Source organism: Rhea pennata, chromosome 4, assembly GCF_028389875.1.
Source record: "Rhea pennata isolate bPtePen1 chromosome 4, bPtePen1.pri, whole genome shotgun sequence".
In the NCBI taxonomy this organism is placed as follows: Eukaryota; Metazoa; Chordata; class Aves; order Rheiformes; family Rheidae; genus Rhea; species Rhea pennata.
This window is the reverse complement of record NC_084666.1, coordinates 24,619,571-24,647,397: the sequence shown is the minus strand read 5'-3', so window position 1 is coordinate 24,647,397 and position 27,827 is coordinate 24,619,571. Positions and strand designations below refer to the sequence as shown.

The following is a 27,827-nucleotide window of genomic DNA, read 5'->3' as shown; positions in this document are numbered from 1 at the left end:
TTCTAAACTGTTGTATTAAGTATATTGCAGAAACCAATGAGGATGGGAGAGTCCGTTCATTGCATTGTTGAGCATAAGAAGAGAGTGTATCCTTTACAGGGCACATAAATAAAGTCTCTGGCAAGGACTAGCATTCTGGATATTCAAATAACGTTTACTACTTTATCAGTATATGCTGGGTTGATTATATGAAGAAACCAACAAAAGCTGTTAGTTTACAAGTTCCCTTATTCACAAAGGAATACATCAAACATACTGTCTGCTGAAAGGGTTTGCTTAGCATCCCCAGGAAAAAAAGAAAAAAAGAAAAAAGTGTTCACATTCTTTAGGTCTGACCCGTGGCAAGGACGTAGAAGGGTTAGATAACATCTATTACTGACCATATGTAAGCTTTTAATGGTATAAACTCAGAGATTCAGACCAGCTGAATCCAAATTAAAATGCACGTTTTTTTTTTTTTTTTTTTTTTTTAAAAAGTGTGATGGAAGGCAGGCAGGGACAGAAGACACTCAGACAAGCATGTGGCGTTTTTTGTGAAGAGCAAGATGGTCCGAACGTGAAAAGCTACGGTCACAGTCTGGGCATTGAAAAGGTTTGATTCCAGTATGCTTGCGGAAATGCCGTGTTAGTTCATCAGAACGAGCAAACTTCCACGTGCATCCCTCCCAAGTGCATTTGTATGGTTTTTCACCTAGAAAAAGAGACACAGAATTGGTGATTTAAGACACAAATATACCCATAATTCAACAGATTTATCCTCTGGTCTTCTCAAATTCCAGCAAGTTCTTCCATGCTTACCCAAAAAACCTCCAACCAGCCCTGTGCTGTGGAGTGCTCTGCACTGCAAAACTGCGCAGTTAACATTCACAGATCAAAAAATTGTTTCCTGCCACAACTTCATTTTATTATCGTCTCTCTGTTCCTCTGCCATATTAGCACTTGTTTTGCCTCATCAAGCCCAGCAGTGTAAAGGTTTAACCATTTGTTCAACTATTTTCAAAACCAGGACCTCATATTGCAAATTACTTGGGAGGAGAAGGGTTATTTCCATCATTCAACACACCAGGCTGACATCCAGCTGTGACCTCTCAAACCTACCGTAGTAAAAATAAATGGTACCACCGTCACAAGTAGTTCAACTTAAAATTTCTCTCAATAATTATATTCTAATGTGTGATCCTCATTCTCACTTATACAATTGTGCTGCCAACCAGGTAAAGGTCTGGCTTGTGTAGATGTAAGACAGTTAAGAACTGAACTCCATTTTACCTAAAATGGAGTTCTTTGTAAAAAGAACTTTGTGTTTGTAAAAATCGAAGCCCTCTCTCTCTGTGTGTGTGTGTGTGTGTGTGTGTACACGTACGTATCTCGCATTCAGTATGCCACAATGAACATATCTACAGAGAACAGAGGTGGAGAAATCTTTATCAGAATGCTCACTCAGAAAAAGCACTAAAAAGGCACTCAGAAAAGTGCACTATCGGACCAATGGTTAGCATGTCCACATGGCCAGACCTACTTATATTTGGCACACAGTCCAGACTCTTGTAAATGGGCTACTCCCATGGAAGTCTAGGTCAAATTTAGCAGTGATGTAAGCATTGAGGTACTGCAATTTGACCAATTTGGTGTTTTCAGGGTGTACAGAGTGAGTAATCTGCAAGCAACTGGAAAGAAAATAAGCAAAGAGCCAGTGAATGTAAAGTATACCAGCAGAAACCATGATCCTGCTTTGGCTTAAAATGTCTTGTTTTGGGCTCTTCCTGTTACATCTTTCCTTCTCATGGCCTGTAATTATATTCAGAACACTGCCATATCTATCATATGTCATTTTATTATTTACACCTGTGCAATCTGCTGATCAGTGCAAACTAAAAGCTTACTCTACTGTTTTACCATAGACCTGATGAAAGAAAAGCAGAACAATGTTCAAACCTGTGTGTGTTCTTCTGTGGGCTTTCAGATGGGAGCTTTTAGTGTAGACCTTATTGCAGCCTTCATAGTCGCACCGGTGTATTCTGCGTTTTCTTTGCGTGTCCGGGGATTCCACAGGTAAAGGTCTCTTTCCTGGCTGAACTATAACTGAAGGGTGATTCCTGTGAAGTCAAATTGAATGTTAAAAATGAAAAATATTTAGCACAGCAAACCTCAGTTAAGATGATTCATGACAGAGCCCTTATTCGCTACCACTGTCTCTTGGCAGAACGAACAACATTACATGCATGTCGAAAAATTCAACAGGGCTTAGCAGATTTCATGGATTGTAGCAGTCATATTTTTAAATGTTTACTCCCTTTGTGGCATGAAACAGCCATTTTTACTGATCATAAGGTTTATCATCTTTTTTTAAAACTTAAAAGGGAAAAAAATCCTCCAATTATTGTTTCTCAGACAAACCCAGGTTTCCTGAACTAATAGGTTTGTAATTGGGAACAGCTTTCCCATATTATTAAAGAAATCGTATCTTCAGGCTTTCCAAGCAGCGCTCGATCTTTATTGTTCCAGCCGCTCCTTTTGCGAGCAATTAAGAATTTCCTGTTTGGGGCTGGCAGGAGGGTGCGGCCTCCCTGCACCGCTGACGCCCATTCCTAAAAGTGGAGTTCAGCCTGTGTGACGCACCCACAGGATGTCTGCACGGGCTCTCCACCTTCATAAACAGTGTATTTTTTTGCCTTGAAGCCCACAGGTATGATGCAGGTAAGAGAATCCTGCATTACGGATTTCTGTAATAAATAAGAGCATAAACATCCACGCACGTGAAAATGCATCCAGCTTTTTAAAAAGATGTCAGTAAGCATGGCTATTTAGGTTCAAGCAAGACCCTGGCTTCAGAATTGGGTCCAACTTGACTCTTTCTTCAGTGTCAATGTTAGAAAAAGGAAGCAAAAAGGTTTTTCAAAAACCTAAGAGGCATTACAGATCCTACAGCTTCACAAAGCAATACTTTTCAACCAATTAGCAGACTTGTATTAGCACTTTTAGATATTTTTTAGCTTTTAACTGAAATATATCATGTGCAGATATTAGCATTCCCTGTTGTAAAACAGCTCTTCCATCTGATAGAAATAAGCTTTCCAGAACTCCAGCCTTTTCTCAGTTGCTGTATTACTTTAGTAACACTTAGGTTTAACTGAAACTTAAAAGCAAGTTCCTTTAGGATCTAATTTTCAGAAATGTTCAATGCCTGCATCTCTCAGCAAAATCAAGGGCATGTGCTCAAGGTCCTTAGGTCAAGGCTTATCAGGCACAACAAAGAAGATCTCGTGTATGATTTAACCAGAGAAATACTTTCTAATACTCTCCACAGCAGCAGGCTGGCACTTACTGATGTGAGGAAAGTTTCTTCTCTGCTATTCAGTTGTTTATTCTGTTATCAGAATTACAAGTTTCAAATTGGGAGCTAAATTCTTTCTTGGATGTTTCTGTGACTGCTGGGTGGTGGTAGGTATGTACTCTTCAAGCACACATTAAATGTAGCTAAAAATACTGTAATGGCAGGAAACCCCAGATGGTGACACGTGTACATATTCTTAAATAAGAAAGGCAGGCTTCTTAGCTTTTAAAGAAATGCTTTTCTGAAGCAATGCTCAGTTGTAAACCTGCTGCATACTACTCTTTCTGAAGCAGCTCTGGCTTGGGGCAGCCAGAGCTGGTCCAGGTTTTGGTCTCTATATATGGAGGCCTGTCCTGGAGACACTAACTTCTGGAAAAATAGAGAAAAAAGATATTGACACTATACTACTTGTAATGGTTTTTGATCTACAAGTGTGTAAATAAAGCACTCAAAATTCATTGCTGTCTCATCTTCCCTTTAGAGGAAAGATGGTTAGTAAAACTACAGAATTTTACCAATAATCAAGGGGGTTTAAAACTGTACTTGAACTTGGCAGTTTAAGAAAAAAAAAGCTTGTGTCAAAAATCAGAAGTAAATAAAGACTCAATAATAAAAGTACATTCCTACCTCTTCACAGTTCCATTCTTCTTACACAACTACATATAAATTAATGCAAGTATAACCATGTGAGCATCATTTTGAAAAGAAGTAACAGTATCCTCCCAAAATCATGTTACGATTTACTTAAGCAACTTCTCCACCTCCTTTACCAATACACCATGCTATGCTGGCACCATGAGCCTGACTTCGCTTACACTCGCAAAAAAAAAAAAAAGATATTAAAGACGCTTCTTATATTTGGTCAGAGATTATAACCTAAAATTTCATTTTAGAAAAAAAAATACATAGTTCTGTCAATTACTAGCCATGTCAAAGTCCAGCAAGAATCCCCACATTATATATGTAATGTGTATGTGAAAAACTAATGTTAGTTTAGCATCAGTCACTTAAAAGTGAGACTGAGGGTTTCCTATGCCTCCTTAACGTGCCTTAATGTGTTTCAATAGTGCACTTTGGGCAGCTGGAACCTATGGCAAATGACAAAAAAAGAAAAAAATTCTATAACTAAGGCTCATCATGTAGAGACAACAGGTTGACGAAGCTGTGAGACAACAGGAAATATTCCACATTCTAAGCCTCCAATGTTGTAACTTGAATAATTTATATATTTTTTTAGATAATGAGAAAACAAAAATCACCACCTACAATCTGCTGGTTGTAGATCAGCAGCAGAATTTGAACTAAAAAAAGGCCTGCTTTAGGAATGAGCAAGAACTGCAGCTCTCCAGGCCAGCTGGGAAGCAACAAAAGTCATTCCAATAGGACAACATTATCTCCATAAACGTAATGCCCGTAGACTGGCCAGCAGAGTAGATGCTTTGGAGAGATGGATCATTCAAAGGATTTTGTAACAATGCTGTCTATAAAATATACCAAATTTTGTGTTCCTCATTCAATCCATGGGTTTCCTGTGGAAACTGGACTCACTGGGAAATAATTAAAGCAGGTGGCATCTGTACAAGTCTCAGCCTCAGAGGAAGGGTGTGGTACAAGCCAGGAACAGCACTTACTGGTTAGCGCTTGTTAAAGAGGCCTAACAAAGAACAGAAGTAAACTGTAGTGTTTGACAGTCCTGACCTGGAAGTTAATTCAAGTACAGACAGACCTGACTGCTGTGTGTGGCAGGTCCATTACAGAAGATAAATAATCACCCAGTAAACATGGATGCTTACTAGTTTATTGTAAGTTTACTGTAATAAAATATGTAAGGTTATTTTAAAATAACAGCATTCTGCTTTATGAAAGCAGGCTGGCAAGTGGTTAACTCTGGCATCTTCCCCGAGAGGCAGAAAAGGTGTAAGTACTGCAATTAAATGCAGTAACAGATGACTGCAAGGAGACTGCAGTCTGGCAACCATGTATAACCTGGCTGGAGACAGGAAAACCAAGAGGGCTAACTACAAGAGGACCATCAGCTCTGGTATTGCAATTCACCTTATCATGGGTAGGAATCACCCCATCTTTCTACACTCATGTGCTGGTTTGGGGTCCTTCTTCCCTTCCCTTCCTCACTCTAGGAAGTGAGGGCCCATACAACTGTTCCAAGGATGATGGTGAGCAGAAAGGAAAGAAACACATCTGGAGGTTGTGTATCATGAGCCCAGCTTTATTTCAATTCCTTGCTCCAGCTTCTACTGGAGCCACTCCAACAGCTGCAGGGCTGCCTACGGCAGTGCCTGCTGCCTGGGCAGGATGATGGGCGAGATTCCAGACCACTCCATGACTTTGGCAGAAATGTTCAGAATTGTCCCTAAATCAGGAAATGGAGGTGTGGCTGTGGTTCCTCAGGTACTTCCTGAGGTATTTTTTATTTTTCCAGTAAAAAGATTTCTATCCCAGTCTCACTTCTTGTTCCTAGTCCTTTTCTGCCTTCTGCAAATAGGACTGTTTTAACCCTGGTTAGTTCTGCTCTCCAGTTCATGAAGTGCTCCAATAATAGTTGTGCCAGTGCAAATGAGTTGGTTGTGGGGTGGAAACATGGGGCTGGGGAGGAGAGAGTGCTGCCAGAAGAAACATCCATGAAACATTAGTCTCAGGTAAATATGAAATATCACTGGTTACATAAAGAACTTGCAGGCCTGGAGGGTTTCTTTCCACTGGGTAGCCAAAGCTTACTAAAAGGCAGAGTAGTCCTCCAAGAAAAAGAAAAGTCACAAGAATATTTTTGTAAGAAATATTTCAGGCAATAAAAATACAGATAGCAGTATGAAATGTCCTTGCAGTATTTTTCCAGCTTGCTGTCGTTTTTTCATAAAGAGGTAGCACTGGCTTATTGGGAGTTCTGCTTTCAGTGGATTGTAGGACTGGGTCTAGTCCCACTTTAGAAATGCATTTCATAAATATGACAGATCTATATGCTTACTATATATAAATATGTATCAACGCTTATATTGCTGGACAGAAAAAGTTGAAACCATATCTCACAGCAGCAGTTGGGGGAAGAAAGACTAATACTTTGCTGACTTCAGCAACGATTAATGCTTCAATTTTTTTTGATATTTTGTCACATGTTCTAAAACATAGCAACTCTCCTCTCCCTCCAGAATTAGTAGCCACCCTAACGAACTTCATTACACTCCTCTGCTTATTTTGGGACTATCATTGGCTACTTACTCTTGCAACATAACTTGCTGGGGAGACAACGAAGTCATCACTGGAGGTGACATTTGTTCAGGATAGAAGTCAGTCTTGGATGGTTCACTTCCTGGCTCTACTTTAATTGTCTTCTTCAGTGCAGGCTTTTCGTAAGACTCAATGACAGGCACTGTAGAGGAGATGGTACGAAAGGGAAGACAAGAGATGAAAAATACTGCATTGTGTAAGTAAAGGATATGGGTAAAATCTATAGCTAGAAACCAAAAAAATCCCCCAGCCACTTTATGTTTAGTGCCACAGTTTGTATTAAAACACAAAACTTCCAACACAATTCATATTAAAACACAAGCCCTCCCAGTGTTTAGTCTATCTCCTGATGAATTAGAATTCAAATGCTCATTTTCATCAGTTCAAATCTCAGGAGGTCTACTAAGATAAACAGCTTTATGCAAGTATAAACTAGAGTAAAATATGACTTTGGTAAGTCTGGGAAAATATTCACACAGTAAGTTATACGCATTATTTCAAAAGAACTAAAAGGAATTAGTCCTCCATTTCCTAAAATGTAAAAAAATAAAACACACTAAGAAGTGCCTGAATATAGAGTTATTTTCCTGGGATGAGCTGGCATGGAAGTCTGATAACACCCACCTGGCATGCTGCTTGGATTCTCCATCTCGTCCGCAAGCACTGTGGACACCATGATAGGCTGCTGGAGGTGGGGCGCATACATGAAAGGGACGGGCTGGACCACGACAGGCTGGATAACTGGGAGCAGTCCAGGGCTTCTTAGTCCGTGGCGTGACAGTGCTGCGGCCATGACGGGGGGGATGGTTATCGGCATGGAAATAGGTTGTACTCCTGGAGGTGATGGTGTGAATTTACTGATAGGTGAGCTCGGGGAGGACAGGGCCAGTCCAGGTGAAGCTCTCCTGGCTACAGTCTGGAATTTCAGTGGGGAAGGAGAACTTCCACTTGAAGGCGGCGAGTTTCGCTTGTTCACCGTAAGGTCTACTGGCTCCACTTGGATCCCATTTGATAGTCCTTCGGGGTTTGAGTAGAATTTATTGTGCAACATACTTGGTGTAGAATAAATGACGCTGTATTTGTTTGGCTTTATTTGATCCATGTAATTGGACGGATATGACTGTTAGGAGGAGTGGGAAAAGGTAAGAGGGAGAAAAAGAAAATCAACACATGCACACACACAATTGCTTCTGAAAATGAATGGCAGTTAATAAAACTGAGGCAAAATGAAAAGGTTTCAAGAAAGCATTTTCATGTACTTTTTATTTTAAAAGTACATTAAAGAAGCATAATATTTAGCACAAAGTAAATTATTCAAGTATTGATTCACTATTTCAGAAGCAACATATCACAAATGATGGAAACAAATCCTCAAGGCATATTCAACTCTTTCTTCCTTAAAGAAGTGTTTTTCATACATTAAGCTGCACATATTTAATCAACCTGGCAGGTACATGGCATTACCCATAAAGTCAAGCAAGACAGCAATTAAATTGGACTTAGAATTGCAAGTAATGAATACCAATCAGTTAAACAAGTAATTGATCAAATTGATTAGTTGCCAAAGTAATCATAAACCAAAACTTCACTAAAACAAGAAAATATGTATCTGAACTCCCTGAGCAGTAAAAATTATACAACTGAACTATATGAGCAGTAGGTGAGAAAAAAATAGAGTACAACAGGTAAATTCTAAACTTTTTTTTTTGAGAAAGGGATTAAAAAAAAAAAAGCTAATTATAGACAGTGTGACTTTGAAAAACTGAGTAACCTAGTAGGAAAGAATAAAGATTTGGTGTGCTGGATGAATATTCCTGTCAATTAGTGGTAGTAGCTAGCAATTCTCATTACAAAATCACACAAAGCCCAAAGTTATTCCTAACCTAAACGATCATTTCCTCATTTTAGTAAAAACAATTTCTGTAAACCAAAAAGTATTAGCATATATTGCAGAGTATATTATTAAACCACTATCCAGATCAATTTTGTATTTAAAAGATACTTAAAGATACCTTTCATGACAACAGTTAAAGACATCTTATTTCTTTAGCATCAAATAGACTTAGGAAAGTGGGATTAAAAAAAAAACAATCTTCAAAATGTTAGGAAGAAACAAAGATTAGAACTGTAAGACTATTGTACTTTTATACAGTCACTTCCATGCCATTTCTATATGTTTTTTCTTAAGATGAGAACTTCAAGCTTTAAATCATCTTAGTTTCTTACCTCTGTCTTCCATGTGAGGGACATTTAGTTGATTTTAAATATCAATGGTAACTAGAAGTATTATTGCAAAATAACACAAATGTATTTGTCTTCCTTTTCCCCATTATTGTTTGAAACTGTCCTATGTGAGTTTAAAAAAATGGTGTATTCTTCTTTTGATTCATACTACTGTGATGAGAAACAACGAAAGAGTGGAGTCACCTGTTCTGTAAAATACTTATAGCTAAACATTAATTTCAAGCCAAATGGCTTGAAATTATGCCAAAATGGCACTTAGAAGAGAACTAGGTGGATAGTAATAAAACTCTTCTAAAAATGATTTCTTCAAATAGTAAATACTATATTAAAAACATTACAATTTTGTTTAATTAATCTTCTTTTGACTATTCTTGCAAATTCAGTCTGTGAAAAAGTCTGTCTTTGCTGGTAACTGGTTACTCAGAATTCTACTAAAATATCATTATTGCAAGCAATTCTGAGTGAGACAAGTTGTATGAACTCATCGGCATTAATGAGTCAAGCAATAATGAGAATTATCAGAAATCTAAGCAAAGCTACTGAATATTAATAGAGTTTAATATTTAACACTATTTAGTATCTACTAAGCCTGAGCCAAGTTATGGGTGTAAGCAGAAATTCAAACGATAAATGCATTAGAGATATGAAGTCCTTCTATTAAAACTAGTGTTACTGGTTTGGAGTACAAAGTCTACTCAGCTTCAAAAAACTGTGTAAGCGTTCCATAGTACAACTAAGCATTAGTGTATTTGCAGTTTTGCAAGTTTGTCAGGGATGGTCACAAGGTCACCATATACAAACATTTATTGCATTTTGTGAGGCATGTCCCAGTGTAGGTGAATGTGCACTTTTCATCCAACTAAACTACTGTTATATTCAAACCATAGTTATCTGAAAATAATAAACTGGTATTATCTAAATAGCCTTTCACGTATCACAGCCCACATGAATGGATGCACAACAAGAGCCTTACAATGCTGCACTTTTTAACAAGCTCAGTCTTCTGAAAACCACAGTTCAGAAAGATGCAAAGGAACACCAGAAAGAAAAAGACTATGAAATCTGAATCTCCAGGAACATTGTCAGTAAATTGAGTCCACTACAGAATGAAGCATTTCCAAGCTGTACCTCTACTATTAAAACAGTTATTCTCTTTCAATTCTTCAAATAACATTAAGCTGGTATTAGAAAAATATCAAAGTATTAAAATGTTATGTAATGGAAAATATAAGCAAAATAAATCTAGACGAGCAAGAAATACTCTTCAAGAATTAGGAATAAAACAATTGTTTTTAAAAAGCAATTATCTTAGGGACCTGGTATTACTCCGTATGCCTTGCATTAATTTGCAAAAAAAAAAGGTTTTTATTGTTGTAACTAAGCTGGCACAAAGTTAACATTCGTCAATTGTTTTTTGTTGCAGTTTACAAAAGCTGAATCATTTTCTAAACTTTTCTTCCTTTTGAGATTTTAACTGTCACGTTTCTGTTTGAACAGCAGATAAAGTCATGATACAAAAATGCGGGGCCTCAGATTATTTTCTTTACAGGAATAAATAGGAAATCTGAATTGGCAGAAAGACCACCTCCTTCTGCCTCTTGCACTTCTGTGAATAGAAAAAGAAAATAAAAGGAATTTCTGGAATTGATTTGTGCACATAATTATGAATTTTCCAAATTTGTATTGGGCACAAGAATGGTGAAAAGGGATTAGAAGGAGTCTATAAAAACCAAAAGGAGACTACCTGCCGTTAGTGAGGCAATAGATTAAACAGCGTCTGTTGGGTGGACTATTCTTTTGCTTCACTGTCGGAGAAGGGTGGTTGAAACTCTGAGTTAGTTTGGAATAAGCCACTTCTAGACACATCTCGCCAGTCCTATAGTTACGCTTTCTGTCTATAATGTAGCAAAGCTTCAGTTTCTATCTCCCTGGGTGACAGCAATCGCCATTCAGCTGACAGGAAGCACTGCTTTCAACTTCTCCCCCTTTGCTGGGGAAGTGACAGTCCTGCTTTGGGGATACAGACTGTGAGAGCAGGGGAGACCTCACCATCACCTCTCTCCAAGCTGGGAGTGTCAGTGATGGCAAACAAAAAAGAACAACTCCCTGCAACTACTTGGTTTTCTGAATGTCACTGATCGCGGCAGCCAGGCGTATATTAGGTAGCCTGTAAGAACAGTCCTTTAGTGCCTGTCCTGGAACTTCCCTCGTGGGCCATCACCCATTTTTGGAGAATCCTGGCTGCACGTGAAGGCTTGGCCACAGCCGCAGAGCAGAACAGAGACGGACCTCCGGCCCGGCTGCAGCCGAGAGTCTCACCGAAGTAAACAGATCAAATGACAACTGAACAATGATGTTAACAGTTAACTTGCGTTAAGACACAGACCAGGCCGTGTTTTTTAAGAATGTCTCGTACCACTTAGGAAGGGGAGGAAGGGAGAGAGAAGAAAAGGAGACTTTTGGTTCTCCCCACTTGTAAGCACTGTCTGGTGCAGTCCTTGTTGTTCAGCAAGGTTGCAGCCACACAGCTTTTCATCCTCACTAGATCTGCTCCTGATTTGCAACAATATGAAGTATCTGACATCGGCAATACTAAATATTTAGCACTGATTAGAAGTATTCTGGTGGAACAATGTAGAACTAATTATTGTTGCTCTGTTTCCTAAAATATTTAAGCTGACACACTTCCCTTGAACATCATTATAAAGATGTAGGATTGTATTTCAGCATATATTCCTGTACTGTCTCCAAACTGACCTTACCAAGCAGTTCATTTCTTTTCCCTTACTGCTTATCCAGAATAAAACCTCCAGTACTGAACTGACAATAGACTAGAAAATAAAAACAAGCAATTTCTAGTATTTTTGAGGCATCTTTTGAAAACATCCAGGTGGTTCACACAATTAAATCTATAATTCAGAAAAGAGAAGAAATCACTATGCTTTTCCTCTTGACAATCCATCAGGAATGAAGACTGGCCAAATGTGTCAAAAGCATACCTTTCACCACCCAGAAGACTGCAGCTTCCATAAGGTGACACTACAAAGCACTAATGAAGCACTAATCTGATATAATTTGCTGAATTCTGTTTTAACTGCCAGAGTGAAACACCCTTTTTGTTTTGTAGGCTAACAGATTTTGAAGCAATTCATCAAGTTTTTATAAACTACAAAACCCAATGCATTTGACTTTAAAAGTCAACCAGCTTGTTGCAAAAACAGATGATGATTCAGCTTACCTACTTCTGCAAGTTGTCAAATCAGTATCACATAAGAGAACGAATAGGCTTCAACTCAAGCAGTAGATAATACATGTAAAAAGTATTCTCATCATGTGAAATTCGTATTCTAATTGCACTAGTTACTCAGCCTCTCATGTAGCACATACCACTTTGTCTTAAAAAAGGGGTGAACCAAATAGTTTTGGGGACTGATTGAAGGTCAGAAAAAACCCTACTTATTTCAACTCATAAAAAAGATGGTAACCCATAAAAAAGCAACTTCTGTGACTGAATGCTCACTGGTATTTGTCCAAATTTTCAAAAACTGCTCACAGCGAATACTGAGGTAGGACTGAGATGACTGTCACTATTTCATTAAGAACTATCATAAAGTATGCTTCATAGTTCAATTTGACAAATAGTTCGAGCTGTTGGTAGAGTGATGAAATACTTCGGGTGCAAGCTTCAGTCATTTGAGAAGTATAGTTAATCCTTTCAGCCACACGCCCTGAAACGCAGTGGTGCCAAAACTATAATTTGTTTGTGTCTCCCACCCAACCAATCTTTTTTTTTTAAAGACAAGCTTTGTACCTACAGACAGTATATGTTCATACACTTCATTATCAAAACAGGTAAAACAATAATTCCTAAGGAGCTTTGTTTTATTTGACCTCTAATGACACTGTCAAAATGACAGATACAATACAAATAAATCCTGATTTTCAAAGGCTCTAAGTCAGGAAAAAAAAATCACAATTTCTCCTCAAAAGAAGGTCAAGAAAACTAACACACTCTGTCTGTTATCCTTTGCTACGTTCTCTCCGTATCAAGATCCCCTCCCTCCCTTTAAAATTGTTTGCAGAACAGTTTCAGCTGAGTGGTCCTTGGCAGCCAGGCTCCAAGGAAACCACGTTACTGAGAAGCGCAGGGCAGCCAGGACCTCAAGGGCTCCGGATGGAGCAGCCAGCGCACGCACAGGAGCTGAGACAAACACACCCCCAACCTGAGGAAAATCTGAGTAATGTTCACAAGAGGACCCTCACTCAAACGGCGTCCTTTCCTCTGAACTCCCTCAGGAAAGAATCTAAGCAGTTTTCCAGTTTGTCTCTCCTTCTTTTATTTCACATTATGCAGTAAATAAAAGGAAAGCACACACATCTAGTAAAATGTTCTACATAGTATCTAATAGTTAGTTAGAGGTATATGCAAGACTCCAGAAGTCCAATACGTGGAAGGTGTTACACATCTGTATGTAGCACCTGGCATACATAATTACTCCTTCATCTTCCATTCTGGGGAGGGGACTGTTCATGCCTTCCTTGATTATCTGTTCAAAGGACTGACCCTGCCCATTTTGCAGAATGGATCTTGTCTCTTGTGTGCACCATCGTAAGCCACTGCAGAGCCTTCTTTGGGAGACGAAGGCAGATGCATGCAAAGGACAGCTCACAGTGTCTCCATAGCGATTTTCTGTCACTAGTGTAATGACAGCTCCTTTACTGTGGATGTGACCTATTTTCTGCCTTTGACAAAAACAATTAGATACCCTTAAATAATCTTAGGCAATCACTATTTATCTTAGTAAGAATATATAATAATTGTGATTGAAATGGTAGACAGACTGACCGATACTAATGTACTTTCTTGACTGACAAAAGTGTCAATACAATTACAGCCTCAATGATAGACTATCTTTCTAGCATTGCTCAAAAGTAAACAAACAAACTCCATGAAAATGAAATTGTAATTTTACGATTTACATAAATTTAAGAGTTCACATGTGTCTTAATAGCACCAAAAAAATCAGACTCTTTACAGACACATTTAAATTTATGGCAATTGTTCTATATTTTAAATAAGCAGAAAGCAAACTTTCCACTGAAAGACACATTCAGAGTATGGGTTTAATGCACTCTAATTTATGCACACTGACTCCACAGTATTAATGGATCAGCCTTTCTACAGGTGCAGTTTCATGTTACACATAATCTGATCTAATTGCAGACTACAGCTGAGAGGGGAAGTGCTGTTCTCTCTCCCTTCTCCTGGCCATTGCTGTAGGCTGAGCAGCTGCAGAACAAGTCAGATCAGCTTTCTGATCTGACAAAAAAAAAGTATTGTTTTTTTTATTTTTGGTGAGTTACCCATACTGACCATTCAATGAGCTGATGCAAATGATCCAAATTATTCTGCCTCCACACAATTGCTAGACCTCAGGCAAAAGAGATGGTGGGAGCACAAAGCTGGGCGGCAGGGTGAAAAAACAGAATCTTCCCTTTCTGGGAAGTTGAATAGATGAAGTACAGGTAAGACCACTTCCTTGGCAGCCTAGACCAATGCAGTTCTCACTGTCACCTTTCCAGCTACGCACTCCTGTCCCTGTTACTTTATTAGACTCCTGGTTGAGCTGACCCTGTACACTAAGTTGATGAAAATTAACCCAATTAAAATAAAATAAAATAAAATAAAATAAAATAAAATAAAATAAAATGCCTACCTTCCTCTTTTTTCCCTTATTCTTCCTCCACTGCCTTGGTTCTCATCTGAGCCCATGGTAAGATAATTTACCCAACTTACCTAGCAGAAAGCCATTACTTTCTTTGTCAGTTGCAATGGCTAAGGAGTGCTTGGGTGTTCTCCCCGTGCTCTGGGGATAGGAGCAGTAGCAGAGGGGATGGGGAACATCCTCTAGGGACAACAAATTCATAAACTACTGAAAAAGATTTCCTAGAATGTGACTTTGATTGCCCTAAAGCAAAATACAGCTTCACAGCAGTTCCTAGAGTAGTCCAATGCTTACAGAAATCTTGGCATAAACTTAAAGGTGGAAAAATATAGCATGATCACAATAGTTAAAAAAATTTAAAAGACTTACCACTGAAACAGGTTCCATGGCCTCCTGCTTGATAGGGACTGGGTCAAACATTAGCATCTTTTTTATTCAGCTGTCCTGGTGCCTCTGATGTCCTGGTCTACAAGGGACAGACAATGTTTTAGAAAAGCAGGAAAGCCAAGAATTAACTTTCTGAATTGGAGAGAACTTATTATTTTGTCAGACTGAGTATTTATCTATAACTAGCATAGCTTTTAAAATATTTGACAATGGTTCATTTAAAGTATTTTAGTTATCACAACTTTATTCTTTCCCAATTGCCACTGAAGTCAAGGGACAACTGTTGTCTTCAACAGAAGTTAATTTTAGTTTTTACTGTGTGCACACCAGCACATCTATTCTCAACTTTCATTAGCTGTCAGTGTGGAAAGCAACATGTCATGGTTTAGACTATGCATTTTTCATCAACACTTCAACTTCAGAACAAACTTGTTAAGCTGATAATACAGTGATTTGATTCTGGAGAGGCTGCTCCTCTCAGAGTCTGGGCAGAAAGGTTGGAAATCATTGCATACAATGACACCGAAATCAATGCAAAAGAAAAGAGATTAAAAACCAGGACTAATTTGGAGAGGTGTACATGACACACTGCAGCAACCTCCCATAAGCCATACATTAGTTATTTCCCTGAAAGAATGGATTTACTGACAGCACAACAACCATTTGTGCTAACTGCGCAAACCCAACACTTCAAAAAAGTCTAGATTGTATTCTGTGCAGCCCTACTTCTTTTCTCTATCATTTTCTGCTTGTCCAATTCTAGCATATTTTGAACTGCCTGAGATAAAAGTACTTAACATAAAGCACGTTAGAGCTTAACTATCACATTGCACATCTGCCATGGTCAACTTGGAAAGACATCATGAAGGAGAGGAGGAGCAGATAGTTCTGCAGTGGCCCAGAAAGAGTCTAGAGAGAAGCCAAGGGAAGTAAAGGATTACTGTTCTTAATGACATTTAGGTGTTGATAAAGCTTTTATAAACTACTTGGGATTATGTATTTTATGAGGAAGTTCTGATCATACAGTATACCCTGCAGAGCACTGCCTAGAAGCACCATGACCTCTGTAGGATACAAGGATGTTACACTAACTCGGTTCCAACCAGTAGATGGCACTGGAAATAAACCAATACAACCACACTACCCCCCCCCAGGACAAGTTCATCCTAAGGAAGCGGGCTGAAGGTGCAACACCATACATGTAATTGTGGCCAGAAAATTCTCCCAGGTACTTATATCAAATGTTTAAGATGTATCTTCTCCAAATCAGAACAAATCTAATAAGCCTACCCTAATGAACAGTCTTCCAATATTTAACTATCATCTGTGTTTGTAGGTAAAAAATTAGTAAGAACTTCCAAAGTAAGATGGCATGAGTTGTTTTAAGTCTATCCTGAATTTTTGTGTATGAACAAAGCTTGATGACTTACAGAAAAATGTTACTACAGTATACTTCTTGAATACTGGGAATAAACCAGTTTAATTCCTAAACAATAAACGAAAGTATCTTCATAACTCTTCTTACAAAAGTCAAAGGCCTGATAAAACCAAACTGCAAAAATAAAGTGAACGGTTTTATTTTAGAAGTATTTTGTAATATGCTACTATTTGCTAAAAATTTACGGTAATTTTATGAATACATTAAGCATGTTTGTGAGCAAGTTGTGAATAAGCTATCATTTTTCCTTGAGTGGTTACAAAGTTTTGACATTTCTGTTTCCATGATGTGTATTTTTAGATATTAAAAAATATTTACAGTAAAATGCAACATTTCAGACCTCACATATAAGAATATGTAACTACTTGCTTTCAGGTTTCCAGAAACTTTCGATTTTTAGTTTAAATGTGCATAGATAAAGTCAACTATTTTAGTCAGCTAAAAGGAAAAAAAAGAAAGAAAATAGTTCCAAGTAAGCCACCATGCTCCCAGGTTTTTCTTTTTGTCATTTTTGTGGTTTTACAATTGGATTTTCTTCAATTCAAGAGGGTTTTTTTCTCCTTTTTCTCCAAGAAAGTGTATGAAAGATACTTTACATGCATTTCATATGTCATGTTACACATTTCAGTGTTTCTTGAGAGGGCTCTAAATTACTGTGCAGGAGTTAGAGACAATGAAAACAGAAAGTGTGCTGCAAAAGTGAAAAAACAGGTCTCAATCTTTGTCAGATGCAGTCATCTAAGAACAGTAGAGGAAAACGTTATTTTTATTGCTGTTTCATAGTATGGAAATTGAGCATTCCTTTAACATGCATTACTCTTAAGAGAGATAGGTTTCTTTTCCCAGTTTGACAATAAGTGGAAACAGACTTTCAAGAAAAGAAAATCAATTAATGTATGGTGCGTGGTCCTGTAGGTCCAGACTGGAGGGTCAGATCCTTATCTTGTGAAATCTGGTATAGTTGCTACAGAGTTAGTATAAGCCAGCTTTGGGTCTGGCATTTAAAATTTAGCTCAGAATGACTCTCCCAAGACTGCAAATAAACTCATGAAAAAAACTTCTTTGTATTTAAACAGAATGCTGCAAATTGATTGCTTGGACCCCATTCACTAGTGAGTAAGCGCGTGCACACAGACACAGAAATAAAGCATGCTACTTCCAATTAAAAAAAATACCTACTAATGAAAAAAACCTCCCCATCTTTCTCCTAAATATTTGAGAAGGGGGCAGTAGGGAAGGTAAACAGTCTTATCCATTTCTATTATACAGGAATGAAAAACAGTCGGGTTCTACTGTACACACTGATTTCATAATGTACTTGTTTGAAAGCCCATAAATTGTTTAGTAAATACAATTAATTTCTAGAAAACTGAAGTACCAGCTCTCATTCCTGAGGTACCCCGAAGAAAGCAGTGAAAAGACAACAATACATTTATATTCAGTGTACCAAAAAGCAGGGCCTGTCTTTCACATATTGTATAAACTATTTATTTTTATTATTATTATTAAAAGTTTTAATGTAAGTTAAAAGAATTTAAAATGCACGTAATCTGAAACTAAATAATTAACCGCAATCTAGTAGGCAAACATTCCGTCTTTTTTTTTTTTTTTTTGGGTCGCCTTCTCTCTCTTTCTGCTAACAAGCCACCCAGTTTTACTTTCTTGCCTCCTCCCATTCACTCCACCCTGTGGATCTCTGCCAAGGCAGTCCAACTTGTCCAAACAGGACATGGCTTTTGATAAGATTTTGCTCACACCCTGTACTTCAGAAAGACAAATGAAGCAATTGGTTTTTGTATGCAAATAAGGACAGGTGCAAGGTAAAGTCCAGTCAAAGTCCCTGAAGTCCACTGAAAACAGCAAGCAAAACAGAAAACAATAAAAACTCTGCCCCTTAATAATTAAAGGACCTTTTTCTTTAAAGATGATGGTTCAATATGCAGCAAATCATCCCTTCCAAAAGGAATGTTTCATTTTCCTGTCTGGACTGGAGATTTCTTGATATCAACTCCCTAGTACTGTATGGTGTGATAGATGTAAGTAAATGAAAGCTTAAAGGTACTTAATGTATTCTGACAACAAGGTTTTGCACAGATTATTTACTCTAGATGAGATCTGCTGAGCAGTTAAAGAAGGGCCTCAGATTATAGATCTGTAGTGCAGAACAGCTGCAGAGGAGCAACTGCAGTGGAGCTATGCAGGCTGTTCAGTGCACCTACCTTCAAGGTCCACCAACTATGAAGACTTGTTATGAAAGGAAAGGGCGGGGTGCAGGGCCCATCTTGACTGTGCACATCCAACAACAACAAATCCTCCCTCTAGCACAGAGCTCTCACTAAATCCCTGGAAGCGCCATCAGAGACCTGACGTTATTGCTGTGGACAGCGGGGTGGCAACCGTAACTTCTGCCCCTCTCCTTCCTTGCACAAAACCACGCATGGAGCTTGCTTTCTCAATCCTTGTGCCTGGAGAAGCAAGGAATGTTGCTCTATGGCACAGTGAGGTTCAGCTTAAATGCTTCCAAGTAGCACTGTTGTTGTTGGTATAATTACAAATTAATGTAATGACATCTGCTACATTAGTGCTGCATGAGTGCCCTCCACAAAGACACTGCAGCGTTTGTGGCATTGCTGGTATCTAGCAACCAATGCAAGTCATGTGGCCAAAACGCTTTGGCCCAAGCCCTTTGAAACTTACTCTGTTGTTCTGAAACTACTACTTCTCCTGTGAGCCTCAAGTCAAACTTCCCCTGATGTTAAGGAGAAGTGATAATATCAGAAGACTCCACTGATGAAATCCAAAGGGCAGGGAGGTTTTTTGGACTTAGGTAAGCAATCTTCTCCAATGCAACCTTGAAAGACAGTTAGATGGAGAAAAACAAGCTTCTGAGAACAGGACTCCCAGGAAGGGGTTGAAGACGTGTTTTCCAGAACTAGCGACAAGATTTGTTTGCACTTACAGTACCAGTTGCTCATCAAGACCTGAGTCAGCAAAAAAGTACCATGGACTTTAATGGGAAGTAAGCAAGTGCTTGACTGCACTGGGCCTCAAAATAGCAGCAGGCAAAGAATCTCTCAAGTTCAGCATAACAGTTGGATTCAGTCAAAGTAAGAGCAGGGAAAGGAATGAAGGCCCAGACTCAGCGCAGGTGGAATGAAACAGATCAGCCTTCAAAGAACACTAATGGGAAAATTATAAAGAACTAGTACACCAAGAAAAAATTTTCCTACTCAGTAGCCTTCTCTGCTGGTTTATTCACTGGATTTCCACTGGGAAATGGTAATAAAATGTTGAAAATGTTAGGGTGTGGAGTAAGAAGAAAATGATACCAAGGCACCATTTTTTCAGCTGAAGGTTTTACTTATTAGGCATTTAAAAAAAGAATATTTGGATCAACAACAATATTTTGTTTAGATTTCATTGAGTTGTGTCACTAAAAAAAAATCAAAAATCAAAAAACTCCAGAGTGCAATGCTGCATTCTAGAGGAGTGGCTGGACCAGATGACCTCAACAGGTCCACCCTATGTTATTTTATGATTAATATGCTTCTAAATAAGAAGCTTCAGTTCTTTTAATCAAAATTGTTATTCTTTTCTAATCCTTCATAGTTAAATGTTCCATTTCTATGTGACAAAATGTTTTTTGTCCTTTCTGCATAGCACGGAAACTCAGACTATTTATGTTTTTTATTGACCTGAAAATCTTTTACCTTTCTATTTTCAGAACTGCAAGCAAGCTTAAAAATCTGGCATTTTGCACAATTTGTGCATCCTAACTTTGCTGACATCGCTTTGTTTGACCTAGAACTATTCTGACATAATCATTTATCAGCTGTGTAGCAGACTAATCAGTATCCAATGAAATTTATGATAACACTTTTACAGACTCTTTGAAGCCACATGTCTGAAAATGGATCTCTTTTATGCCAAAATTCTAGGCAAAAAGTCCCTACAGTGTTCGTAAAAAGTGTCATTTTTACTAAGGAAAAATGGACCCCATGTAAACCCTGTTCACTCCTCAGTTCTATGTTTAATGAACCTTGCAGGGAGAGAGAGAAAAGGTCTTGAGGCACCTACATTAGACAGTATTCTCCCTTATCAGGGCAGACTGCTGTCTGGTTTCCTGTCTCAAGCTACTGCTTAGGAGGGGAAACAGTCTAGTAAGGATAGAAGATCAGACTTTTGAAAACAAGTAAAGTACATGGAATGGTATGATAATCTTACCTTTCCAAACTGAACTTTGTTTTTTGTTGTGTTTAAGAGGTTAATTTTCAAGATAATTTTAAAGGGAAAACATAAATTTTATTTATTACCGCTAGAGAAGAATGACAGAAAATACTGTTCTCTAACAGGGTTCTATTTGATGAAACATATGAGACAGAGTTTTAACATTTTTAACAGAATGGGGCGGGGAAAAAAAATCAAATCTTAAAGTAAGAAAGTACACATTTATAAATAATAGCTTAAGTGTTTAATCTGAATATAGGGCAGATATCCACGAACTTCTGTGCATCGAAGGAAATGGAAAAAAAAATGAAGGAGGAGAATAGTTGGATAGCGTAGTGGGCACAAATAAGACTGTGATCAAAGCAGCCTAGACTCTTTAGGAAATTCTGCCCTCCCTTCGTGTATAAAGTTTGCTGGTAATACACTGACTGCATGATAGGCAGACCAGACAGGTTTGTTTGTTTGGGCTTTTTTTCCATTTTTACTTGGTTTAGTATTTAAAAATCTGTTAGAGCTTTATTTTTCTATTTGGTTGGTGTATGCTTACATCTTTTTACCTCAAGAGATATCCACTAAGGCTACTGAAACCACAAAAGTAAGCCTCAGCATCAAGTGAACTCTTAACAGGGAAGGGTTAAACCTCTTCTAAAACCAGCTCGGCCAAACTTCATATTCTGGATTGGAAGCAACTAGCCTTGGAATGAAAACACAAAGCTTCAATGCTGACAGCACAAAAGACCTTTAAAAGATCTCCAGTTAGCAGTGTTAATTAATATTAAAAAGTTGGCTTACAAAACTGTTGTAATATTAATCTTGGTCTCAGATTTTGTAAAACTTCTGGTTGCAAAAAGGTGTGAGCCACTTTTTTTTTTTTTTTTTTTTTTTACATTTAGTCATTTACTACATTTACTACAATTAATACACTTGTTTCCAATATTAAACTACAGTTAAGTGCAACACTTTTGTTCTGTCACTGGAAAAAAAATAAATATGATTACAATTCTGTGCAAATTAACAGCACCAGAATTAGAAGATTTTTACTCAGGTTCTACTGGGTAACCTCATGAACAGTACTCTAAAACTAACAGAAAAATAATTAAGTAAAATAACTGAGAGTAACAAAAACAATGAACAACTTACCAAAACTGTGTGGCCAAACACCACCTCTTATCTGGATTTCTGAAGGGAAAAGAAACATGTTGATATAAGGATATACACATATTCTTAACTTACTAAAACATATTTTTCATATATAATTAAGTACTGAAAGAGGAAGTTTATAAAGTACACATTTCTGATACTTAAAAAACATAATAGGATTTAAGACACTTGCAGTGAGCACAAACAACTAATATTTAGCATCGGAAAGAGCAGCTGCAAAAACAAATTTACTTAAAGAAATGAATGAAATAAAAAGGAGTAGAATAAAAGAGTGGAAGTATTTCTGTGTGTACAGAAAACAGGCATATTCCAGCATATAAGTGACAGAGAGGAAGAAACAGTCCATCTTGCATTTTCATCCATGGCCTGATTCAAAGCCCATTGAAGTTAATGCAACTCTTTCTCTTGATTTCAATGAGCTTTGGCTCAGGTCCTTAGCTCTTCTTCGGTCAGACTCAAAGCAACAGAAAGATTTATGTTCTCTTTTTGAATTTCCTCTTGATGTTTCCCTATATCTGCCTGTAGTCAGGGGGGAGGAGGGAGGGAGAAGACAAGTAAGAATAAAAAATGCGTTTTTACTCTTTCAAAAATGCAAAATATAAGCCAGCCATACCTATTTATCCCCAAGAAAAGTTAGGCAGCAGTGCCTCATTTTCTGCATTAAATCTGGAAGACGGTGAATCTAGCTCAGACAGGGAGAAAGCAGGTATTGCTTTCAGGAATCACAGCTCCGACCTGAGCCGGAAACACAGGGTGCCCACGGCGGGGGTCGCGGGCAGGAGAAGGGCAGGAGCCAAATACGGCGGTGCAGGCGCGGACCCTCCGCTCGCTACCCGCGCCGCCCTTCCCCCCGTGCCTCCGAGGGGGCCCCCGACGACGCAGCCCGGCGCCGAGAGCGCGGCTCTCGGGCTCGCTCGTGGCCTACGAACGCACGGTGGCCGTGGGCGGGCGTCAGAGGCGAGCTCGGACATCCCGCAACGGCAGAGCGGGGGCACCCTGCGTGGGGGCGGCCTGGCCCGCATGGAGGGGAGGAGGCTGGCCTGGCCTGCGTGGGGGGCGGCCTGGACCGCGTGGGAGGGTGCCTGGTCTGGCCTGGCCCGCGTGGGGGGCGGCCTGGACCGCGTGGGAGGGCCTGGCCTGGCCCGCGTAGGGGGGGGCCTGGCCTGTGCGGGGCGGCCTGGCCTGGCCCGGCCTGCGTGGGGGGACCTAGCCCGCGTGGGGGGGCCTGGCCTGGCCCGGCCCGGCCCGGCCCGCGTGGGGAGGGCCTGGCTCGCGTGGGGGCGGCCTGGCCCGCGTGGGGGGGCCTGGCCCATGCGGGGCGGCCCGGCCCGGCCAGCGCGGCAGGGCTCGGGCCCCAGGAGCCCGCAGCCCCGGACAGGAAGGAGCAGCACACATGCCACCAGGAATGCGTGACGCAAAGCCCAGCCTTGAAACAAAGAACAGGAAACGGCTCCGCTGGCTGCGCCGGGGAGGGAGCGCAGCGAGACGCCGAGGCGGCCCGGCCTGACCCCGCGCCGCTCGGGAGCAGCTGGAGCCGCGTCGAACAACAGCGCTGGGTGGAGGTGTTTGTTCACTGGGTGTGAATAAAAACACTGTCCTCATGCAGGGGACCTGCCCTGTTTACAAACAGCCTCCCTTAACAACACCAGGCAGCACGGGATTTTTAGACACCACAGGTCACGATGATTAACGTCCCCGGGACCGATTTATTTATTACGGGGCTGGAGAACGCCAGCAGCTCTGCAGAGCTCAATCTCCACTACGCCCCACAGGCGGCTCGCGGTCCAGCAGTAAGTACCTTCTCCACGGGCTGAACTAGAGATCAGATCAATACAACGGTAACTTTTAAAAACTAGGGCTTACTGGCCCATATCTCACTCGTCCTGTGCAGTACTGCCTAACAGCTGAGGACCAACGTAACTTAGTGCACCTAACAACACTCTCGCAATATATTGCACTTAGCAATCCAGCTTTTCTGCATCTTTTCTGCATATACCGAGCCTTTACTTTGGGACCTAATTTACTACAGGTATGTTGCTTTTGTTTTTGAATCACCCCCAATATACAGCTCAATAAATGAAATAATCAGGCTGATGATATGAGGCAGAAAAAGGCATAACTTGTCCAGATGCCATATACTAGAATAACTTAGAAATTTGGTTTCCTTCAAATCTATGGTTTCAGTACTCTCTCTCCTCTTACATACTTTGAACTGTTTATACACATACATACATTATGTATGTAATGTATGTGTATACACACTCCCCCTCATGGGTCAGACATCTAATATTATCAAGTATGAGAATGCATTATTGCAAACTATGTGAACTACTATGTTTTATGCTGATAGTATCAGTTCCTTACTTTCTTCACATTGAATATCTGGAAATATAAGTAATTTGGTAGCTGTATAACTCCTATCTGTAGTATCTTAAAACTTTTGCCTAATCGCACTCACACTTACATCACTACTTATCTGAGGACTTTTGCAGATATCGCATAGGTTGAATACTTATAGTACCTAAGGGTTGTCTTATAGTTTTATTACTTAGATGCAATTTTGTCCAGTTAAGTTTCTCATGGAAGGAAGAGACCATTTATCATCTTATTTCTCTGCCCTCACCATCAGTCTCCCTTGTGGTCTGTAACACATTACCTATTACCCACCGCATGCAAAAAAAAAAAAAAAAAAAAAAAAGTATTTGCCTGCTTAGACAAAAAGGCCACTCAAATCAGTTTCAGATTTCTGTATTTTCATAGTAGACAAAATATTATATCCTTAAAAATACAAGAGGAAAGTTAGTTTGAAGTAAATCTCTTCTGGGTCAGGCAGGATTATCAAATCCAGATGTGGTTCCTCTCATAAAATAAGTTCCTCGTGCAATTACCAAAAGACTGTATCTTAGAAGTATTCTACAGGAAAAAAAAACATGACTGAGCAGCCCTATTTAAACCTCTGTTTTCAACACAAGTAATCAGCATTTTTGGATATATTAGTTTAAATAAAGTCAAGTCCTCAAAGCTCTTCCATCAGCCATGCAAATTTAGCTTATCATAACAATAAAACTTTTGAGAGTTGAGCCTTACAAACAGTGACACTTCCTGAATTTTCAAAGGCTAGGAAGTAAATAAAACACAGCAGACAGTGCAGGTACAGAAACTGAGTTACCAGGGGAGTGTAAAAAGCAGTTTTAATGCATTTTTTTCATATAGCTCTTGAATGATCATTTGAACTATCCTAGGATAGGTATTTCTCCCAGTCTGTGATATCCCAGTGTGGGCTCCTGAAGATCAAGCCTTCCTTTTCCAGGATTCCACCTAGCTGTGTAAGACACACATCTGACAAAGATCCAAAGTAAATATTCCTATTCCCATTCAGGCTAAATAAATAAATAAATAAAAAGCATTTAGAAAAACTAAGCTAATTACGGTCATCATTTCTAATTCTGTATTTAAGTCACGGTGCTATCCAAACAGTGTGTTTTAACTCCATCCATATCACGATTAAAGACCTTAAATCAGATGACAATACGTGAGACAAATACATTTTTGAGAGCCAGTATCACCCTTAACTGCAGTTTTACAGGGGACAGGGCGCCACTGAACCGCCTAGGAGCTACTGCTGAAACGCAAAAAAATCCACCAAAAAACAAACAAAACCCCGCACCGTTTCGCCCTCCCGACACAGCCGAAGGAACTCGCTACACTCTCCAGCGCAGTTTTGCGCAGTTCTCTCCCCTCAGCAGCGACCCGACGGCACTTTAGTCTCGTATCGGCAGAGCAGCCTCTTGCCGCCCGGGGCACAACGCCGGCGGCTGGCGGCAGCGCAGCCCGCCCGCCCCGACGGCGCGGCGCGGCGCGGCGGGAGGGGGTCCGGGCGCGGGAGGGCGCCGGCGGCGGCGCCGCGGGCCGCGCAGGTGCGCGCACGCCCCGGCCGCGGCCGCCCGCTCGCCGCCAAGTTTCGCGGCAGCCCCGCGCGGGCCCCGACGTGAGCCGCTCCGCCGCCCCCAGCCCCCGCGGCCGCTCTCGGCGCCCGGGACCTCTCCCCCGTGGGCACGGCCGCTCAGGAGCGAGCCATGCCGCCGCCGCCCGCGCCCCGTCCCGTCCCGCCCCGTCCCGCACTTACGCTCGGGGGGCGGCGGGGCCGGGCGCGGCGGCGGCGGCGGCGGCGGCAGCGAGGCGCGAGGCCGGCGCGTCCCAGGGCGCCGTGGCTGCGGCTGCTCGGCGGCGGCGGCGCCGGGTCTGTGCGCGAGGAGGAGCGCCCCGCCCGCCCTCCGCCCGCCCTCGGCCGCCTCCCCCGGGCTGCTGGCACCGGGCCCCGCCGTCACATGACGCCGGCGCCGCTCGCCCTGCGCGGCTCCGCGGCCGGCGGGCGCGGGGAGGGCCGCGGCCGGGCCGGGCCGGGCCGGGCGGCTCCCCGCCCCGGGGTGGGGGCCGCGGCGCGGCGCGGCTCGGCTCGGCGCGGCGCGGCCCGCCCCGCCCCGGGGGCAGCCGGCCTCGTGCAGCCGCCAACGATCCCCCGCCGCCGCGGGGGGAGCGCGGCGCGGCGCAGCGCCGCTGACGAACCTGCCGGGCCGGCTCCGCTGCCCGCCCGCGCGGCGGGCAGGGGCGTGCGCCTGGCGCCCGGCCGCGGCCCGCACCCCGTGCCCTGCCCTGCCCTGCCCGCGCACCCCCCGCCAGCCTGCGGCGGCCGCGGCAAAACAGCGCCGACACCCAGCGCCGCGGGGCAGGAAGGGAGGTGCGCGCTGTGGGGCGCGGGGCGCCGCGGCGGCTCCCCCGGCCCGGCCCGGCCCCAGTGCCGCGCCGCGCCGGGGCGGTGGCGGTGGGTGGCGGCTGCGCCGTGCCGCGGCCCCGCGGCGTTGGGCGGGTGCGGGGCAGAGGTGCGGGGCCGCCCCCGGCCCGGCCCGGCACGGCCCGGCCCGGCCCGGCGGCCCGCCTGCCCCGGCCGCGGCGAGCGCGCCCTCCCCAGCCCCGCGGCGGGGGGCCGTGGCTGTGGTGAGCGCGGCGTGCCCGGGCGCTGCCGCGGAGGGAGCGGCCCTCGCTGGAGGCAGACGGGCACACAGGGAGAGGCGGTGGTAACTTTTTTCCTCTCTCTTTTTTCTCTTTTCTTCCCTCTCTCTTTTTCTTCCCCCTCTCTTTTTCTTCCCTCTCTCTTTCTTTCCCCCACGCTCTTTTCCCCCCCTCGCTTTTTTTCTCTTTTTCTCTTTTTTCCTTCTTTTCCTTCTTTTCCTTCTTTTCCTTCTTTTCCTCCTCTGTTCCCAATTCTTAAGTGATGCCTCTAGCCCAGATGTTCCCCTGCACACTTGTACCACGGGCCTCTGAGGTGTGAATGCTGGCAGCTTAGCCCACCTACTCAATGTGCCCAGGAGGATCTAGTTCCCCCAAACAAACTAAGTGTTAAAAATCTGTGAGGTGGCACCGACTTTAGGCAGATTTCACTGGAGCCTAAATGGGGGACAAGCTGTGGTCCAGCCCCCTGGTTTTCCCAGCCTTTGGGCTTCTGTCCCAGCCAGGACTGCGCAGCTGGAGCAGGGAAGCTTTGGTCCCTGCCCTGACACAGCTCCTGCCTGGAGGACTGGGTGCTGCACAGTTTGTAAGGGAAAGCATGGCCCCAGGGAGCGTACGTTAACCAACAAGGAAGGTGGTTCAGAGCAGGGCGAGCGGTAGTTCTGAGGGCATCTCACATTCTGGAGCAGCATGAGAACAACAAGGTGTACGATGGCAACGTAGGGACAAAATCTGTCCGAAGACTGTGCTTGCTGTTTCAGATGGGAATGTCAGTGGAGCATGCTGCACATACAGCTTGTGAAATAAAAGCCACTTATTTAGGTAGTCAAGTATAGACAGAGGAACTTAACTTGGGATATTGTTATGTAGGAAAAAAAAAGGCTACTATCTCAACTTAGGCAAAAAGTCTGCCGCCAATTTGCCACATTGAACTTACAGTTGTTACACACTCATTATGAAATAAAAAAACACTCTCCCCTTCTGATTTGTGTAAGGTACCTAAAAACTAAAGCAAGAAGTAAATTTGGCACTTGACAGGGCACTGATCTGCAGTGAAAAT

General features: G+C 41.9%; 1 protein-coding gene across 5 annotated transcripts; it reads right to left on the bottom strand.

Moving 5' to 3' along the window:
- Positions 1-133: 133 nt before the first annotated feature.
- On the bottom strand, positions 134-25,947 carry KLF3 (KLF transcription factor 3). 5 transcript variants are annotated; one of them, XM_062575433.1, is made up of 7 exons: positions 25,887-25,947; positions 21,740-21,778; positions 14,917-15,013; positions 7,202-7,697; positions 6,569-6,719; positions 1,936-2,096; positions 134-691 (listed from the first exon to the last, which is right to left on the bottom strand). In XM_062575433.1, the coding sequence occupies exons 3-7, from the start codon at positions 14,971-14,973 to the stop codon at positions 510-512; spliced, it is 1,047 nt and encodes a 348-aa protein (XP_062431417.1). In that variant the 5' UTR covers positions 14,974-15,013; positions 21,740-21,778; positions 25,887-25,947; the 3' UTR covers positions 134-509. The 5 variants fall into 5 exon arrangements, with proteins under 5 accessions (XP_062431417.1, XP_062431418.1, XP_062431420.1 ...); XM_062575434.1 differs by lacking the exon at positions 25,887-25,947 and adding an exon at positions 25,428-25,536; XM_062575437.1 differs by lacking the exon at positions 134-691 and adding an exon at positions 742-1,094.
- Positions 25,948-27,827: the final 1,880 nt, after the last annotated feature.

Bases quoted from the DNA above. Each gene is read 5' to 3' on its own strand.
- KLF3 (XM_062575433.1), bottom strand. From the start codon at position 14,973: ATGCTAATGTTTGACCCAGTCCCTATCAAGCAGGAGGCCATGGAACCT. The intron at 6,720-7,201 runs GTGGGTGTTATC...TCTCCTCTACAG, and splicing joins GAATCCAAGCAGCATGCCAG to TGCCTGTCATTGAGTCTTAC. The intron at 2,097-6,568 runs GTAAGTAGCCAA...TTGACTTCACAG, and splicing joins CAGCAAGTTATGTTGCAAGA to GAATCACCCTTCAGTTATAG.